This window comes from Dendronephthya gigantea, unplaced genomic scaffold (genome assembly GCF_004324835.1).
Source record: "Dendronephthya gigantea isolate DGI-Jeju-01 unplaced genomic scaffold, DenGig_1.0 000042F, whole genome shotgun sequence".
NCBI lineage: Eukaryota > Metazoa > Cnidaria > Anthozoa > Malacalcyonacea > Nephtheidae > Dendronephthya > Dendronephthya gigantea.
Window position 1 is genome coordinate 1,180,901 of NW_021163052.1, and position 19,088 is coordinate 1,199,988.

A 19,088-nucleotide genomic window follows, 5' to 3' on the forward strand; every position below is an offset into this window, starting at 1 on the left:
TCGGTTATTATAACTTTTCAATTTTATTCTTTTGCGCAATATTTGTAGTATTAAAAGCGAAAATTAACCAACGTTTAGTCGATCCTCTAACCTGGGCCTTGATCGGTGCAATTAACTTTCAAAATCTGTGCTAACGCACATTACGATAATCTAGTTGTGGTCTGGGTGTTTTATTACATAAAAGCCCATAGAAGGCAGAGCTTAACACGACATGGACGGACAGAATTGCCAAGTAATTAAAGGAGCCTAGGAGGTGACAAATCTCGTCCTCAGACTTCTCCCAAATCTAGCAAATAAACTTCCTGTTATTGACTTGTTCATCGTCATAAAATACTGGCCCGCATTCGCAACTTGTAAAGTTTTTGTAGCGGAACAGACAACATACTCTACGGTAAGATTTATTATGTTAAATTTATCGCCAAATCGTGAACAAACAGCCAGAGTTAGGTTGACTCAGTTAATTAAGGGTTAGAGACTGTTGTGAGTGTGTTGTTGACAAATATACGAACGCGCTGACCATGCAATGAATGAGAAATTTCAATATTGCATGACACCGTAGGCCAAGTGTAATATTGAAATTCCGAGTTCATTGTATGGTCAGCAAGTGCGTTTATTTGTCAACAAAACACGAACATAAAGTCTTTAACACTTCTAATATATAATCTGAGTTAATTGATTGCTGCATTGAAGATCCAAGCTTCGTTGCAGGCTGTCATTTTTGAATAAACTACGATTTTCATGGGTTATTGCGAATAAATTATGATTCCTATGATTCGTCGCCAGGCAACAAGAAACCACGTGATTGATTTTGACTAATCGCGTGAGTAGATTTAGGCCAATGCACGAAGATTGTATATTAATTAATAATAACCTAATACTCTAAACGTATAGTCTTTGTTAGCTTTAGTACCAATTGAAATTCGGTGTATTTTTAGTCGTTTTTTAGTTGATGTTCTTTTCTTTCCCTTAGCATTTTCTGACTGCGAATCATTATGAATTGGTATTGGATATTGACAGCGATTTGCTTTAGTGTAGTCACTATAAGTAGCGCAAAGCCGAAGCAGGTATGTCATTTTTTGTCGAGCAAATTGAACGTACGTCACATATGTCACATATGAGCATGCATGTGAGCACGATACTTTGTATAGCAGTAGGTCAGAGGTTAATATGTTCAGACGATAGTCCCCCAAGTTTCAGACATCCTGTTATTAGTGATTCTTTGTTTTTAGCGACGTATTCCGGTTTCAAGCGGCTACGATCCAGGCCCTTGTAACGACACAAGTCATGGAAGCTTAGTTTTGGTCAAAGATAGAGATGACGATGAAGTTATTCTTGTTTGCACCAAGAATAAGGATGGTTACCGGTGGAAGTCAACAGATGGTATGAAGACACACGATATCTTTTCGGCTGGCTTTGAAGAGGCAGTAAGAGATGGTCAAATAGGTTGGCTCGTTTCTCCCCTGACATATTGCTATTTATTAAGGATTAAAGAGCACAGTTGGTGAATTCTTCAACCCGGGTTACGATTGTTCAGACATTATGAACAAACGTGAAAATGCAGGAGATGGCTTTTATTGGATTACTTTAAAAAGTCCAAATAACTACCAGGTAATTTTACGTTAATTTAAACCTCAAACGATTCTATTCTGCCCAATTCTGTCACAAACTGTAGCTATAGGTTGAATACCTTTGTAAACAACCGCCCTCCCTCCTGATGTAATAGAAAACAACCTCATGTTTGTAATTAAGGTGTGGTGCGACATGAGTACGGACGGGGGAGGCTTCATATTAGTTGGACGGCAAAACGATTCAGTAACATGGTCGGTCGCATCCAATGGAAATCCTGTTGCGCCATACGGAGAACCCCATTGGTTGAGCTCGCTTGGAGATGCACCAATCATGGACTTTCGAGTACAAATGGCAACAAGCGAAGATTTAAAGTCAACAAAGGCACATTGGTATGGGTGTTTATTGCAATGCTAGGCTTCAAAACAGACATTGTTGGCGAACGTAAATAAAGATGTTGTTTTCGAATCTCCAACATTGATCAGTGCAGAAATATTTTTAATAAATAGTTACCCTTGTGTTGAAATCTTAATATTTTTTCTGGTATCTTATTTTCCTTTTGTGTTTGAATTTAGTATCATCGTAGTCAAGTTTGCCTCCTCTCTAGGTCACTTAGATTGAATTCCAAACGTCCGTTGAAGAACCTGATGACAACAAGTGATGGTTGCGACCAAAGATCAGCTGGGATTGGAAATATTGCTTATGTCAAAGACTTGCTGACAGAAAAAATCGTCACTACAAAGCTAAGATGCTCCAAATTCGGTTTCGCTCATCATATCCTGCTAAAGTTTGGATGGGTATGCCTGTATTTATGATTTGCTAAATTGTACTGCAAATTACAGTCTCAAGAGCAAGCCTTATAGCTATTTTAATGCTTGATTAGTGTTCATGACCAATTTTTGATAATCCTGATGATTTCTTCTAGGCTATGATGAACTCATGTTTGCAAAAACCATGTCCCTTTGGCTTCGCCTATCATCCTCTTGTAAGGAGTGCCCAAACGGATACCTATGGGGCTTTCAGGTACTACTTCAACCTCGGAAAAGTTAGTTTCACGCATACCTATATACCACTAGCAAAGGTCTTTGATTATTTCTATTAATCATCCAAATAGTTTTAGCAAAACTGAAGTGATATCAGGCATGGAGAAAAACGCCACGGCCTTTGTCGGCTGTGACAACGGACATGTAAGTACTAACCTTGGGTTATACTTCTATCTTGAGTTAGATATCCTCTATCTTATTTATATAAGTTATATAAGTGAAAATTAGTCGCCCTTGCGGTTTTTCGAGGCAGCGACGAATCGTATTGATAGTCAAATTAATTCAGAACATTTCTAAGCTTTTATAGGGCTAGCACTCAACTTTGTGTTAATTTAAACTACGATTAATTTTTTTCTCATATAAATGGTTTGTATACATGATTGTATGATATTTCAGTGTTGTGGATGTTTCGGTCCAGTGGGTGGAACAAAAAATTACTGCGCACAGAACTGTAAACCAATCAATGGAGGTACTGTTTCAAAGAACGTGTTTTCATGGTTCTGGATCAGAACCAGTCTTCCCAAAAAAATCTGGAAAAAATGTATGGATTATCAAGTGACAAGAGCTGATGGAAAATCGATTTCGTATAAGTTGCTTGGACACAGTGTTATCCCGGTTGAGGTAATTATGTTCCACAGCTCGAGTTGACTAGAGCGATTACAGTAATTGTTTAATATTCTATATGCCTTCAGTTAAATTTTTGTTTATTTCTCACTTCACAGGGGCGTTGTGACAAGGCCTTTCCTCTTCTACACGACGGAGTAAGTAAAATCCTTGCTTGTATGGATATCTAATACTCACTGTATTCGACATATACATATGTAGTTCACAAAGTAACGATTATAATAACCGATTACATTTAACAAATACAAGAAAAACAACAGTGAACCATAAATAATACCAATCAGCGACGGGGTGCAAAATTTTAAAACATTGCCTACAAGTTCAATGATACATATTTCTACTCAGATTGTAGTCGTGCCCGACTCTGCAGTCGCACAAAAGGTCCCTGCTGTCGATGGCCTATTGGAATACCGCAAAGACAAGCAAGAACTTTATGTAAGATCGAAGAACGAATGGAGCTTGCTTGCTAAGGAGGCGGAGGTAGTTATAGAATGACTTAGACAGAGCGTACGATCAGACCTCACTAATAACAAACGCGTAAATATGTCCTAGGTCAATTGTTTCTAATTTCTCCACGTGTATTGCCAGACCATCTCTAAGATCTATTTGAAACGAGAATTTTTTAATAATCAAATCTAAAATTTTAACACAATTTCAACATCTATTTGTAGGTCAGCAGAAAAATTAGCACATTGGAAAATATGATTAAACAGATCAACGAGAGCCTCCCATTTAGTACGTTTATCATTGGAAAGTATTTTTCTTCAGCCAGCAAATATAAATTTAAGAGATAAAAATTTTCTCAATGAGAGAAGATGTTTATATTCTACAACTGCCTTTCCAGTGTCTTCCACACGTTTTAACAAGAAAAACACCTGGTCAAAGCCAGACAACAAATCTTAAAGAATAGCAGACCTCATGGCTGTATGGTCGTCGTTTGTGTCTTTTCTTTGTAAAGGACAAAATTCTTGACTTTGTTTTAACGAACAAATGACCAACATTGCGTATTCAATATTTTTCAGTTCATTACCCGGAGTGCTCTGCATACACATGGCTGACAGAAAACAGCAGGAACAGAAATCATCTCACAACTGCGCCCAATTACGGCTCTCTTAAGTGCGACAATACTCTTTCCACTGGATGGCACAGGTTTGGAGGAGGTGCTGGCGTAAAAATGCCAACAACATGTGTTGGTGAACATAGATGCTTAGGCGATTTTGCCGGTTGGATGAGAGGTATGAAATTTTTCTAGACTTTCTGAAATCATCCTGATTTTCGTAAGTATTATATCTAATGCATTATGGCACAGAAGAATGTTTAGGTTAATATACGTTCTTTCCACAGGCGATCATCCAACAATATCTGATGGAAAAGTCACGCGTAGTGTCTGTTTTAGCCATGGTTCCAATTGCTGTGTCTGGTCAGATGATATCGAAGTGCTCAACTGTGGAGGTTATTTTGTTTACAAACTTTCCCCCCCGTCTCGATGTAGAGCGAGGTATTGCGGTACTTTTTGACTAAGAGACAGCGGTTTAACGTGGGAAATGCAATTCCTGTTTCACTTGGCATGAAGATTAAGAAACAAATAATTTCAACCACCGATAAAATAATTTCAAAAGATGATGAACTATTCTTTTTTAGTGTAATTGCATGAATATATATGATTTATAATGATTGTAACTCGTATAGGATTAATTCATTGTATTGGTTACTTAAGGACACATTTAGAAGTGAGAAACATCATTTTACAAATATATTTTTATTAAATAAAAACTTTTCTAAAATTGTAATGTATCTACTTGTTTTCAGTGCATAATTTGTGTAACATGTCTTCATAACTTTGAAATATAATTTTTTAAATTTTATTTTTATTACTTCTTAGTACAAAAGTTAGTTCGAGTTATTCAGTATTGAGTAACAAAATATTAAAATATTACAAACTTTAACTGCTAAATTTAATATTAACTTAATGTTTTTAATTTCCTTGTTTAGTTTTCGCTCATCTTTTACTCCAACCAGGTAAAAAGAACGGTTTTATCTCCCTGTCAAATAATGCAACAGACTTTATATGAAAACTTATTTTAGTAATTTAAGTTTATCAATACTTTAAGAAGGTTAAGTTTACTGCGTTTAAATCTAGCTCGAAATGGTTTATTGAGCTAACGCAGTGATGATTTTCATTATACGGTATTCCTCCAACTGGGAAGGAGCCGCCAGAGAGTTATTAGTGTTGTTTCTCATGTGAAAACGAAATTCATTCACACTGAAGTTGCGTTTAATATGGAAAAATAACGTATGTTTTAAAAACATCTGATATGAATGGGTGTGAATTTACACCAAATTATTGTCTTCAACCCAGAATCAGGGTGATGATACACATCAAAGAGTAGTTTCACACCCGATGGTGTAATTCTACCACAAAAGGATACCACACATTGCGTGGGTGTTTTAAATAGCACTTTCATGATTTTGCTACCTTCTTCTTCTATTCTTTGTCTCGCAAAGTCTTGATAAAATAAGCTAGTCATCACGGCAGGTACTTACCGGTTTGACTGTATTCTCGTCCCCATGACTTTGCTCGTCCAAATCAACCCTTCTTTTTCCCTTATAAAAGCCACCAAGAAGCATTGCGATTGCAACCATAGAGAGAATGCTAACTGCAAGGACTGAAACCAGAGCACCAATCGCTTTTGTCATCGATGCGTGTTGAACCTTTTTTGCAGACGATGCAACCGCTAGAGACATGCAAAAAGGAATGCTTTATTAGTGGATACATTGCCTATCAGTTCTTACAATGATGCTGCTTCAACTCATTTGTATACCTTTGTTTTATTTATAAAACTAGCAATCAACGTTTACCACTAGTATATTGAAAAATGGAGATAAAATTGTACTATTTTAGTATAAGATAAACAACAATAAGTAAATATTATTGAATTACATCGACAAGTCGTATTGTCCAATGCCAGTTGGTAACCTTCTACACACAAGCATTGATAACCTCCTTCGGTATTTCGACACAGTTGAGAGCAATTGTGTGCGGATGTATTACATTCATCTATGTCTAAAATGGAGTTAAGAAGAGAGTTTATCATCTTCAACTTCATCTTCCTTAACATTTAATGGATACGTTAATAAAGAAATCTTAAGTAAGAAAAGGTTCAGATAATATAGGAAGTGCAATTGAAAAACATAGCCATATGACATGTAGCCCTGCGAAAATGTTGATGAACCATTTAAAGGTAAGATTTGCGTGCATTTAAAAAAACTTGGCTTCCAAGGAAAAAGGAGTATCGGAATATCGAAGTCACTGTAGGCAGTTTTTAATTTTTTGCACAAACGTGTGGTTACCTGTGCACTCGTGATGACCATCATGGATAAGATGGTACCCAGCAGGACATGAACACATGAAACTACCCATCGTGTTGTTGCATGTGTGGGAACACGTGTGATTGGAAATGCTGCATTCATCTATGTCTGGGAAAAAAAGTAGTTTACGCCCAACTTGTTTTGACTTTTGAGTCAATCACGAGAGGAGATGAGGCAAAATGATAACAAAATGAGTATAAAGAAAGGGGCGAATTTAAGACAGGAAATGTCTTTTTGCTACGTGTATTTGAATGCAACACAATACCTTCACAACTATGAGAATCGTTACGCAATCTGTAACCATGGTGACAAGAACATCGATAGCTTCCTTTGGTATTGACACATTTGTGCTGACAGACAGGATTCTTCTTTCTTTGACATTCGTCATCATCTATAATGTCCAACTTCACCGACCTAAATTCAATAAAAACAATTTTATAATGCTCAGAAATACACTTTTGCAAGTTTATGTAAATCTGAAACAAGAGTTTTTGCATAGCAAAATAATAAGTAGAAGATATTGTTAGGTAAGGCTGCAGAAATTCAGGAAGAAGGCAATATATACTGTCTTTCCACGTAGCCAGAGAAAGTCATGGAAATATACCACAATATACAGACTTCTGGCATGAATTTTATCTGAGATATAAGTATTCTCTCACAAAAACAACCAATGAAAGTGATGACTTTAGTAAAGCACACATCTCTACAAACCTGGATTTACTCTCCATAACATTGGACGCAATACAATAATATGTTCCACTGTCACTGATGTTCGTAGCCTCGATGAGAAGAGAACTCTGTGGAGTTATCTTCATCCGTGAATCCGTTGGAAGTGGAAGAGCACCATCCTCTCCGCAGGCCCACTTTATCGTTGGCGCAGGTATGCCGCGTGCCCGGCAGTTCAACATTGCATCTTTTCCTTGAAGGACTTTCATTTCCGAAAACTGAACCGCAACTTCTACTGGGGCTGAAAGTATTGGAAACACATTGTTTAAATATTTGAAAATTTTTACTATAACCGCTTTAATATCATGATAACGTACCTGTCAATACATCTCTATTCAAATGGCTCTTGGTAGTTGGGGAGTGCACGTGATTATCTAGAACGATAAAACAATAACATATCACACTACCTCTCAACAAAGAATGATTAAGGGACACGTACAGCAGCTAAGAGGTCTCTTAAATGGTGAGATGAAAACAGCAAAAACGCTGTGAATAGATACATATTGTCATACTTTCGCAGGTCTTTTTATCCGCTTTGAGTGAAAATCCTTTCTTGCAACTGCATGAGTAACTTCCTGGCAAATTTTGGCAGTGCTGACTGCATTTTCCTATTCCCAGTAAACATTCGTCTATATCTAGAAATAAAGTATTTTATTCTTCCAATACAAAGCTCACAACATCTTTATTATTACGAAATGTAAACCAAACTTGGCTATGTACTTGAGTATTAATGTTTACTTACCATCGCAATGTCGGCGATCTTTATTTAGAGTATAACCTGTATCACAATCACATCGGAATTTGTTCCGTAACTGTATACACACTTGTTGGCAACGATGCCAGCCAAAGACGCAGGTATTTTTTTCTACAGATAAAACAGTCAAAAATAATGATCAGGTACCCATAAAGTACGAACGTAATACATCCATATGCCTCTCGGGTTATGGCCAGAAAAGTACCGATCCCAGCAAACTTTCAACGGTTCTGTTCGTATTCCCAATTATACAAACATTGAAAAGTAAACATGGTTGCGTAGTGTATGTAATTGTTAAGAGAAACTACTGTGTCTCAAACTAAATTAAAAACTTTAGCAGTTATAAACTGTTTTGCAATTCATAAGGCGATTTATGAAGTGATACGTTTGTTTTTCATTGTTTCCACGGAGACTTACTAATACAATGTTTTCCATCGAATGCCAGGATTTGTCCAGCCGGGCATGTGCACTGATAGCCAATATCTGGTATGTAAATGCAACTGTGTTGGCAGCCAAACTTTCTCGGACAGTGGAAATGTGCTGTAATAAAATACGGTTTCTTGATGATTTATTCTGACGGAATTGATCATTGTTTCGCCAGCGTACAGAATAGCATACATGTTCAGTACTATGTCGTTTTGTATCGGTTGAATTTAGATAGATTAGATAGATATAGATGTGATGTTATTGTGCTAGGTATAAAAAACATTAAATAGCTACCTTTTTTAATTATTATGTTATTGCCATGAACAGAAACAGCTTTCTCTTTACTTTTAATCTCGTGGCTTCGGTTTTTCTGCATAGCATGGTCGTGCCTTGTTCCATTTCTGTTGATAATTTTTCGATGGTGATGGAGGTGAAGATGTTTACCGTCTTTCAAAACTTGTCCCTTACTTCTAATCTTTGTTGCTTCGAGTCGATGCTTCTGTTTTTCCTCGTGTCTTGCTTTCTGGTCCTCTTTATGGCTTGTTTTATGCCTCGATTTATGACGAGCCATCTTCAATCGTTTTTTCTTTACCTTTTTGTAGTGCTGAAGTTGCCTCCAAGCGTGTAGCAAGTTTTTCAAACGTGGCCGGCCTTTGTGCCGGTCTCTCTGTCCCGGCTTGACATAATAAGACACTAAAAAAACGAATTAAATTTGATTTTCCAAATTGGCACAAAGATTGCCAAAAGAAAATTCTCAGAGAACGTAAGTAGGACTTTGTTAAAACTCACTTTTCAACTTTTCCTGGCGAATATGTGCGATGGTAGGACTCACTGACAAAGGTAAAGCAGGGACTGTCTTGCAAAGTTTAGCACTATGGCATCGAACCGCAAAGCATTTCTTTCCGATCATGTACGTCAGGTTGCACTGCGGATCATTGCAGCACTTGATTATACACGACTTTATCCCTCTGACAACACCATGATCCACAAACTCCCCTGCGCTCAACTCGCCTGCCAGTTGAACATCGGTTTTGATCGAATCTACACGACATTGTGTTACGTTTTCAGTGGTCTTCCTCAGCCTTTGCGAAATCCTCTCTTTTTCTGCTCCTTTGTGCTCTTTTCTGCCGGATTTTTCAGCCTTTTCGTGGCTTTGTGACACGTTCAGGCTAATTTTCTGCAGAATAGTTGAAATATCGGATTCGTTTAGACCCAACATTGCATCATGATTAGTATGAACGATATCTTTAGCTGGCGACATCAAGGCATTTTGAGGATCACTAAATAACATTACGCCGCTTCTGTTGACATAAACGACTTCGGATGAAAAGTTTGCACTCGGTGGTGGTCTTAGCTTGCAAAAGTCTTTAATAACACAAGCTATGACATAGCATGTATCTTGCACGAGAAAAGCGGTGTTGCATTTGGGTTGTGAACAGCATTGTGATACACATTCGTCTATTTTACTAATGTTTCTGTATTGGACAACCTGCCCAGCTCCCACACCCGCGTTGATGGTAACATTCGCAACTCTCATGCCAGGCATACACGTTTCGTTGCTAGGCAACATTACCCTCAGATCCGATTGGCCAACTACTCTACCAGATGATGAAACGCCTTTATCTGATTGGTCTGTTTTCGGAGTCCGTTTGACAAAAGCGATTTTTAAGTCAAAAGTGGGTAGTTTTGCTGGACGAAGCTCGCACAGATCTTTACTTCGACATGTTAAAGCAAAACAAGTCCTTCCTTTCATAATTGCAGCATCGCAGACTCTTTTTTTACAGCACTGGCTAATACAGCTTGTCATATTACTTATATCAGCTATTTTGAAGAATCTTCCTGAATTCAATCCACCACGAAAGGTCCGTTTCTCGTAGACTGTTCCGTTAACAGAACACGAAAGCTCAGCAAAATTCGCCCCAGTGGCCGCTTGCAACTCAGAAAACAAGCTTTGGGATTTGGTGTCGTTTCGTTGTGATGGAGAGGTTTTGCTTTGTAGTTTTTGTCCAGCATGAACTTTGGATGAGTTCTGAGGTTTACCATCAAAGTTTTCACCGGTAGTATTCATGCCGACCGATGTATTTATCGGATGATCAGAAATCTTCAACTTCACAACACTTTTGTAGCGCCCTTTTGTTGTTAAAGCCCCATAATCTTTCCCATTATGCGACTGTCGAACTTTGGATGCAGTATTCAAACTATAATTCCTAGAATCCATGTTGAACAAATACTGTTGAACTTCAGAATTACGCAACGGTCGCTTGAAAATATATATTTCATCCAGAAAGCCATTGAATGGAGTTCCCTTCCGATCGGAACCGAAATACGTCATGTCACCTAACTGGCCAGAAAGTTTTCCATGACCTTGACCGACGGCCTCAACTTTGCCGTTAACCAATACTTTCGCTTTCTCCGAAATCGAATCGTACGTCACAACCACGTGACACCAAATATTTGGACCAATCACAAGAGGTGAAACGACCATGAACACATTTTTACCAATTTCGTTCTCGTGCGCCCAAAGAATACGGCCATCTTGGAGTCTCAGCTGGTAAAAAGTTTTACTAAGACGTAGTTTGCTGCTTGTACTTGTAAATATATCATGAGTTCCTTCGATAGCAGACAGCTTTATCCATGTCGCAATAGAGATGCCTTGTTTAGGTTTACCTTTAAAGGAAAATCCCTTTAGAAACACGCCACCTTCTGTTAGATCCAGTCCAGGACCGTGTCTGCTGTATGCCATAATCTGATCACCTTGGACGAAAAGAAAAAGTGTACTTCTAGTCTCTTTGATTCTAAAAATTTGGTTTCATAATTATGAAAGTTTGATTAAGAGATTAGAAACAGCAGGTAATAAGCAATGAATATAACCTTTTATTCACTTTATACAGTACTCACCTTTACTTAGTTTTCCGTCGTTGTTGCTACCAGAGCCATCATGGACGATATTTTTGGAAACATCGTGAAAACCAAAATATAGAACGAGCGCTTTTCCTTTGTAACCCGCAGTCGTATTGGTGCCTTGAGAGCGGATATAAGATTCATGTTAATCTCGATTTTTAGAACTCCACATTAATAGGAGTTTCATTACTTGTATGTTTTTTTTTTCAATCGTGCTTATAACATTCACTTATTACAATTTTTACTTAACAAAATCCATTTATTGTACCTGATGTCTGTCGCCATACTCGTGCCAGTTTCCCAACGCCGTCTACGACTTTGCACATATCACGTGTACTGCAATGAATGGCAAAACAGTCGCCATCTTTGACAAATGCCAGATCACAGTCACTCAAATCACAGCAATAACCTAAACAAGACTCCATGGATGAAACGTGTTGGTATCGTCTAAAACTGTTTGCAGTCAGACCTCCTTTTAGTTCTACGTTGTAAAACACCGTTTCGCCTTTGCATTCTTCCAAATTTGCCTCGTTGTTAAGAATCGATGTTTCTTGAGCAAATGGAGCGATATGATTGGCAGTTTTATTGCTCTTTCTTTCAATCGTAGAAGTAAGATTTGTCGTATGTTTCTTTTTTGATTGTGCTTTTGCTGTAGGGGATTTAAAGAATAATTGTATAATTGTGACAGAATGAAATTCTGAACTTATCCAGAGTCAAGAACAAAAAGTGTTATTCATGTCTACCAAACAAGTAGCAACTTTAGGTGAAAGCTCACTATCTGATAAATAGGACTGGATGGATATTTCCAACAAAATTTAAAAATTCAATGGCTACATTGAGAAGATGTTTACCTTCGGTTAGGTGTTTCTCTCTGGAAACAAAGAACACGCTTGACGATTCCCCTCCAATTGCGGGAACCGCCTTACAAAGTCCCTTTCTTTTACAGTGTACGGCATAACAGGAGCCTCCCATGTCAAGATATGCTAAATCACAGTCTTTCACATTGCAACATTTTGTGACACATTGCAATACATTCTTCACCTTCCCTTTGAAGTCAAATCTTCCTGCATTTCGACCACCCTGTAAGGTGCTGTTCACGTGAAAGGTACCTTGCGAGCACGTGTTGGGTGTGATCGAATGAGTGGTTTTGTGATGAGATGAGGGTGTTGTATTGCCCGTTGTAATGGTCGATTGTTTCAATGAATTGGTTACTGAATCTGCGTTTTTCTTTTTTGATACTAAAGGAAGTCAAAAATATGGTCAGAGATATACCTTAACTATTCCTCGTGCATGCAAACGAAGCTTTTGATTTTAGATTAACAGTATTTGAAAAATTCTTACCCAAAAGAGTGTGACACTTATGTCGTAATCGGCTAATCTCCGGGGTGGTCAAAGCCCGGTCGTATAAATAGAATTCGTCAACGTTGCCATGGAGACTATTCAGCAGACCGATTCCTACGTCACCTAGCCACTTTTGTGATATCAACCCGCTTGCCTCATCTTCGTTAACCAGTCGACCATTCACCAGGATTTTTACTGAATGAACCTCGGCATCGTACGTCGCTGCGATGTGAGCCCAATGTCCAGCACTTATCAACGAGGATCTTGTTGTAGACTGGAATGAAATAGGATTAAGCAATGGTAAGAACAGCACAGTATACTACGAATAACAGCGGGTTGAAGCCAAATTGAAAACTGTTGACAATTATAAAAGAAATCCGCATTATGAAGAATGTTGACATCTGTGTACTGGCTGTGTAACTTGTGATCACTATTCATCATATAAATAAAAAATAAGCCGTATGATACCTGTATTTTTTACTTACGTCGAAAATTAACTTTCGGTTTTCATCGACGTGAGCCCACCAAACATGGTTAGCAGAGACCCGCAAATCAATTTTGCCTCCTTGTCCGGAAGGACTTCTTTGCACACTGAACAACGAGATACTATCTGTAAATTTGTCAAGTTTTACCCAGAGAGCAACCGTTATCGCCTTGCGTGGTTTTGTGCGAAATGTTTTGGGATTGAAGAGTATTTTCCCGCCATTAAAGTTGGCAATTGAGCCGCATTTTCCTCGGAATGGGCGAATCAAAATGGCGCCTGAAATTTCCCCGTCGTGGCCTGTGCCCGAGTCGTCCATGACAGTCAGACCAGATGTGTTTTCAAAGCTCAGGTGGACCAGAAGATTGGGAATTTTACCTGTGTGTGATAAGGAATTTAAAAATCGTAAGGGGACTTGTCGAAATGTTTCATACATGAACTTGGGCTGTAAAAATTGGAAAGTTTTGTCAGGTCTGTCAGATTCTTCAACCTTGATTGTCCTAGCGAAGTCTCCGTGGCTAAACTTTGACTAAAAATCTACTTTTTTAGGGCCAACTTAGAATTGTGAATGTCAAACGGGGCGAAAACAATTGCCAGTATCTTTCATATAGCTGAATTGGTCCCAACCAACCATTTCTGTGGCAGAATAGAAAATTTCCACACATTTTAAACGTAACAGCTTTTGACTTCGTTGTGAACAATCCCTCCACGTTGAACAGCTTCTCCCTTTTCTGCGATTTTTTGCTTCTGTAGATCCAAGTCAATTTTCTGATCAATGTAAAACCGACATCGATGGAGAGCATAACATGCAAGAGTTCACGAAACTGATCTCTTACAATGTTATGCTACCCAAAAAAGCCGTACATGTCTTGCCCACCAGCGACCAGCTGTAAGAAAACCAGCAGTGGTTTCGAAATCCGTTCCAGGGATTCCAGGAAATCCATAGATTCCGTTCGCGCGATTTGGCAGTTGAATAACTTGGTTATCGGAAACTGCAGCGTGGCCGTTTAATTGAAATTGTTTTCCTTCTCGTGAAGTGATGACTCTATATTACCTTTTTTTGACGATTTTTAAAACTAAATATGCTCAAACTCCCTTAATCTAATGACTAGTTTACATTGGCAGGCATAAGGGTAATTCACCTTTCTCTATCTCAAAATCAAGCCCCATTTTGTTTATTAACCACTTGTGGTATATTTCACAGATCCCGTGGAGAAATCGTTTTGTAAAAGTAAAAAGGTGAAGAATTTGTCACAGAATGTAGACAAGAAATATTACGGCATAAAAGCTCCTCAAACAAAAAAATATTGAATATTCCTCGGTATTCATAAACATTGAGTCTTATAATGCATTCACCATTCATTGGTAATTTATGAAACAAAAAACTTCACTTTACCTTTTTTAGAGTACTCTTTTCGTTTTTTGTTAAACTCTATCATATCATGGATATCTTGAAAGCTCGGTTGCTCTTCGGCAGGATCCGCTGGCGATGGAATAACTGCCTTCAGTTGCCTGTCTTTAGCCTTTCCTCCGGACATAGCATCGTGGTGCATCTTTCTTAAAGAAGAATATCTTGACAATATATCATCTCTTTCGTTTGAAAATGGAATGAATGGATTCTGTGGGGTGTTTGGCGTTCCTCCATTCTTTGTATGAGAAAAACGGTACCCAGTTGATTTGGTGTGGATTTTTGATTTGCCGACCGGAGACATAAGATTACCAATGGTTGACGGGTCCAACTTTGAGGTTTTGAGTAACGCTTGCTTTGGTTGAGGTATCGCACTTTTCTCTGCCAGTCGATCGTGGTGTGGAGTTAGGGTAGGCAAGGGGGACTCTAGTTCCGGCATCTTGGGTGTGGTAGATATATATTGTTGTTTGCCATTTGATAGCTGGTGGCGTGTTGGAGGCGCCACAACTTCTCGTCCAAGATTAGGAAGGTTTTGATCCACTGAAGTAAAAAGAAAATTAAACTTCAAAGTAAGTACATTTTGTACTTTAGACGCCCTTCTGAAGTGTAGTAAAAAGTAAAGATAAACATAAAACTTTGTTTCTTAACGAGACAAAAGTTAATATTTCAGACTTTCATAGTTCATTAATGGTGTTAAGCTAAGCTTTTACACATCGATCCGATTACAAACCAGCAAATATACAGCGGGCCTCTCCATCCCTGGGATTAGAAATGGTCACTTACCTATGTTTTTTACCTTCACGCTATGCGACCGAGGATTAATAAAACTATTTCGCCAACCAACGCCTTGTAATTCATGTTTAACTGTAGGTCTTGGTATATGTGAGCGTTTGTCTAGGAGCCAGTCTTCTCCGAGGAGTTCACTAATCTCGTCGCCAATGTCGTCCATCTTGGAAGGATCTTTACTCTTTTTTGAATCCTCTTGCTTTTTCGGCTTTGAGATATTCCTGATTTGGGTTTTTATTTCGTTTAGCTTCTTTAAAATCATATCATCTTCGGATTTAACAGCGTGTAATCCGTCAGTTTGGTTTAACTTTTTACCTTTCGTTTCAAAACCTAGTTTGCTCACATCCTTTAAACCAGCCAAAATATCAACAATGCTTTGCTTATTTTGGTCACCACTTTTGGATTCTATTTTAGATGTTGTTGAGTTTTCTGGTTTAAGGATCTCATGTTCAGATATACTTTGTGCCTTTGGCGGACTTTTTATGTCAGCAATCTCGTCTTCAATCTTCTCTAGCTCTCCCATAACCAAGTTCTCATTTTCCTGGCCTAAAGGCTGTTTTTCCTCGCGAAAAGCCAAAGGGTTTCCACGCTCAGAATGTGGACTTAGGAAGCGGCCATTATTCCACAAAATGCTAGGCTTTCCCTTTGAATCTAGGCGAGCATAATCTAGCCTTTTTCGGTATTGGTTCCTATGCATTCCGGGAGAATGTGAACTCAATTTCGTTGGGTGGGAATGAAGTAGCTTGCGTTTTACTCCCAAAGTGCTGTAGTAGTCCATGTTTGGTTCATAATCCTGAACACCATCGTCATATTCGGAGACATTATCGTCATTTATTTCGTCATTTTCTCCATATTCATTTTCATTTTGTATGCCCACGTCATTCAGATTATCAGAGATGAAATCAAGATCTTGGTCCAGGACCTTTTTTCCCACCCCATGTCCTGCATTTTGCATATTATGCGATTTTTGATCGGAATTTTCACGAATCTCGTCAGTTTCACTACCCTCATTCTCATATTTTGGTGTGTCCAGGTCAGCTAGCTCATCTTCAATAACATTAGCATCATCGTAGTCCTTGTAATCGAAATTATCCCCATCCTCCCTCAATTTAGGCCGATTTTTGTGCCCGAGCTGAGTTGCAAACTTCTTAGGATGACTGTCCTTAATGTGAGCATTGTTGGGATTCCTGCTTACGTAATCTTGGTCGAGATAATTAGAATAATCATCCTCCCCATCGTTTGGGTATTTTTGCTGATTGTCTATAACATTGATCTTGTGGCTACTAGCCTCTTGGTGGGGACGGGAATGTGATTCAGAATTTTGCTTTTCCTTGGGTAAGTCATTAATAGCTGTGTCTTGTTCATGCGAGCTTCCCTGGTTATTCGGATTTGGAGCTTTAATGTTTTGTTTTACAAGATTATACAATGTTTCTATAAGTTTAGATTGATCATCTAGGGTACTGCCAGTACTAGGATAATCATTAGGTGTACCCTGACTACCAAGATTACTGCCACTATTCCCAGTAATACTACCATGATCCCCTTGAGATACACTCTCTCCCCTAAGGTTATCGGTGATGTGGTTTTGTGACTGAAAAACATCGTGACTCCCCGTTTGATGCAGTTCTTTCTCAATCTTCTCCGGAGTGTTAATTTCTTTTGCTCTACTGATCTCATTCTGCAAAGGGTCTTTATCATGAGACCAAATGGACTCAATTGTGTCATGCGTCCTGTGCTGTAAAATGTTTGATAATATATCAGAAGCCATGTCCCCAAGCCCTTCTCTTTGCTGGTTATGCTGTCGTTTTCCTGCGCTATCGTCAAATATCAGAGGCCCTTGCCTGCCTTTATCTATGAGTTTTTCAAGATCTGTTTCGCTCTGCGCCGTAGGAGTAGGAATGTCGGACGTGCTTCGCAATTCATATGACTCATCTTCATTTCCTAAATGCTTCTTCTTTTCAATGTCAGCAATTGCATCTCGCAAAAGGTCCACCTCTTCTTCGCTGCCATGATCGTTACGAGAAGAACCAGAGGGTATTTCGTTGCCTCTATACCCGTTAGGTATGGTATCCTTTCTCTCCAAGTATATTCTCGATTTTTTTAAAGGGTCTTCATCCTCCCGGTCAACCAGGTTGTCACCCTGAATTTCAATATTACTGCGCACACCTTCCCTTCCAAGAACCGCCCGATTATTACCTCGAACACCGTCGATATCCCTAACAATACCTTCCCCAACGCGGGTATCAGCATCATCACGGATACCACCATTAGCAACCCGAATGCTGCCAATACCCTCACGAGTAGCTCTGAAATCATCCCTACCATCAGTATTTACATCGCCATTGAAACCATCGCCAACAAAACCATCATGAATAGCACTGAAACCATACATATCCTTATTACCTTTTCTACCACCACGTATGTCGTCACGGATGTCTCCAATACCATTGCTATCCCAGTTATCATGGATTCTGCCATCAAGCGCTTCATTCCGACCCGGATTCACATCCTCTTCGGCCACGCTAGACCTTTCTTCGCGGAAAATATGAGAGATGCGCGTGTTCTCTGATGATGTACTTGTTTTAACGTCCTCACACAGCTCCCTGCGGGGACAAGTGACCAAATAACATCGTTCTTGCTGCATCATTGCAACATCACAATCCGATTTCCGACAGCAGTACTGTTTGCACACTTCCATGCTGGATACCAGCCCGATGTCTATGAAATAACCAGGATTCAGTCCACCACGGAGTGTTGTGAAGTACCGATCAGATCCTGGCGTGCAAGTCAAAGAATGACTTTCATAGGGTGGGGCATTAACATCGGGGGTGAAATCGCGGGCAGGTGGGATGGAATTGGAAAATGATCTGGTACGAATAAGTTTATTTGAAGGTCGAGGGTTCTCAAAATTTCGAATTGGTTCTCTCTCAGCTTCATATAAATGAGGTGGATCTGGGTTTATCGGTTTCAATTCTTGATAAGGTGACTCGATATTTGGATTACGATCCGAACTTCGAGAACTTGGCTGGTTGTCAGTGACGAAATTTGGTATATTTCTAAACCCTTCGTTTTTTTGGTAGGGCACGGGGAGAGAAGACATGTGATTCATGGAAGCTTTATCCCATTTCATTAGCTTATTGGTATCTTCCTTGTAGACAAATGCGACTGCTATTTCCATGTCGGATGTTGAAAGCAATGGCTTCAATGCGCACGAGTCATGGTCGTAACACGAAATCAGGTAGCAATAATTACGCATCATGAATACCAAATTGCATTCGTCGTCATGACAACAATGGCGAAAGCAGGTGTCGAAGTTGTCGACCCTCCCCTGATCTTTAAACTGACCCGATCTCAAACCTTGACGTAGCGTAACATTGTAAGAAATCGGGTTGTGCAGGCACGAGGGAGGGTCGACATCAGTCGACATCCCTAAAGGCCTGCGGGATGCCTGGCTAGGCTTAATGTTTATGTCTCTATCCCTTGAGACATCGTAAGTAGCTTTCCAGGATGGCGCAGTCCGTTCCATTCCTTGATGTTTATATGGAACATCCGAGCTCTGTCCTCCTGTATCCGTTGATAAAAACTGATTTCCGCTACCTAAAATAAAAAGAAGCACATGATAGGTGTTTGAGTTTCATGCAAGTTGCACATTATTTGCTTCGT

At 39.1% G+C, this 19,088-nt stretch overlaps 2 protein-coding genes across 2 annotated transcripts in view; one reads left to right on the forward strand and one right to left on the reverse strand.

The window, feature by feature from the left end:
• LOC114526893 lies at positions 1–5,041 on the forward strand. Its single transcript, XM_028548427.1, has 14 exons — positions 1–391; positions 971–1,064; positions 1,230–1,380; positions 1,484–1,608; positions 1,750–1,958; positions 2,174–2,363; positions 2,492–2,589; positions 2,681–2,753; positions 3,006–3,230; positions 3,332–3,370; positions 3,579–3,713; positions 3,905–3,968; positions 4,256–4,468; positions 4,578–5,041. Exons 2-14 carry the CDS (start codon positions 993–995, stop codon positions 4,748–4,750), a joined length of 1,767 nt encoding a protein of 588 aa, XP_028404228.1. The 5' UTR covers positions 1–391; positions 971–992; the 3' UTR covers positions 4,751–5,041.
• LOC114526891 overlaps positions 5,035–19,088 on the reverse strand; it is a 26,393-nt gene continuing 12,339 nt past the window's right edge. Inside the window, exons 3-21 of the mRNA XM_028548425.1 lie at positions 15,423–19,022; positions 14,628–15,179; positions 13,236–13,609; positions 12,751–13,024; positions 12,261–12,647; positions 11,678–12,058; positions 11,407–11,529; positions 9,298–11,262; positions 8,803–9,201; positions 8,500–8,622; positions 8,071–8,193; positions 7,841–7,963; positions 7,646–7,702; positions 7,314–7,569; positions 6,868–7,016; positions 6,585–6,710; positions 6,175–6,297; positions 5,778–5,968; positions 5,035–5,275 (exon numbers count right to left, since the gene is read on the reverse strand). Of these exons, the coding sequence (XP_028404226.1) occupies positions 5,240–5,275; positions 5,778–5,968; positions 6,175–6,297; positions 6,585–6,710; positions 6,868–7,016; positions 7,314–7,569; positions 7,646–7,702; positions 7,841–7,963; positions 8,071–8,193; positions 8,500–8,622; positions 8,803–9,201; positions 9,298–11,262; positions 11,407–11,529; positions 11,678–12,058; positions 12,261–12,647; positions 12,751–13,024; positions 13,236–13,609; positions 14,628–15,179; positions 15,423–19,022 (9,362 nt within the window). The 3' untranslated portion in view covers positions 5,035–5,239. The remainder of the gene's footprint in view (positions 5,276–5,777; positions 5,969–6,174; positions 6,298–6,584; positions 6,711–6,867; positions 7,017–7,313; positions 7,570–7,645; positions 7,703–7,840; positions 7,964–8,070; positions 8,194–8,499; positions 8,623–8,802; positions 9,202–9,297; positions 11,263–11,406; positions 11,530–11,677; positions 12,059–12,260; positions 12,648–12,750; positions 13,025–13,235; positions 13,610–14,627; positions 15,180–15,422; positions 19,023–19,088) is intronic.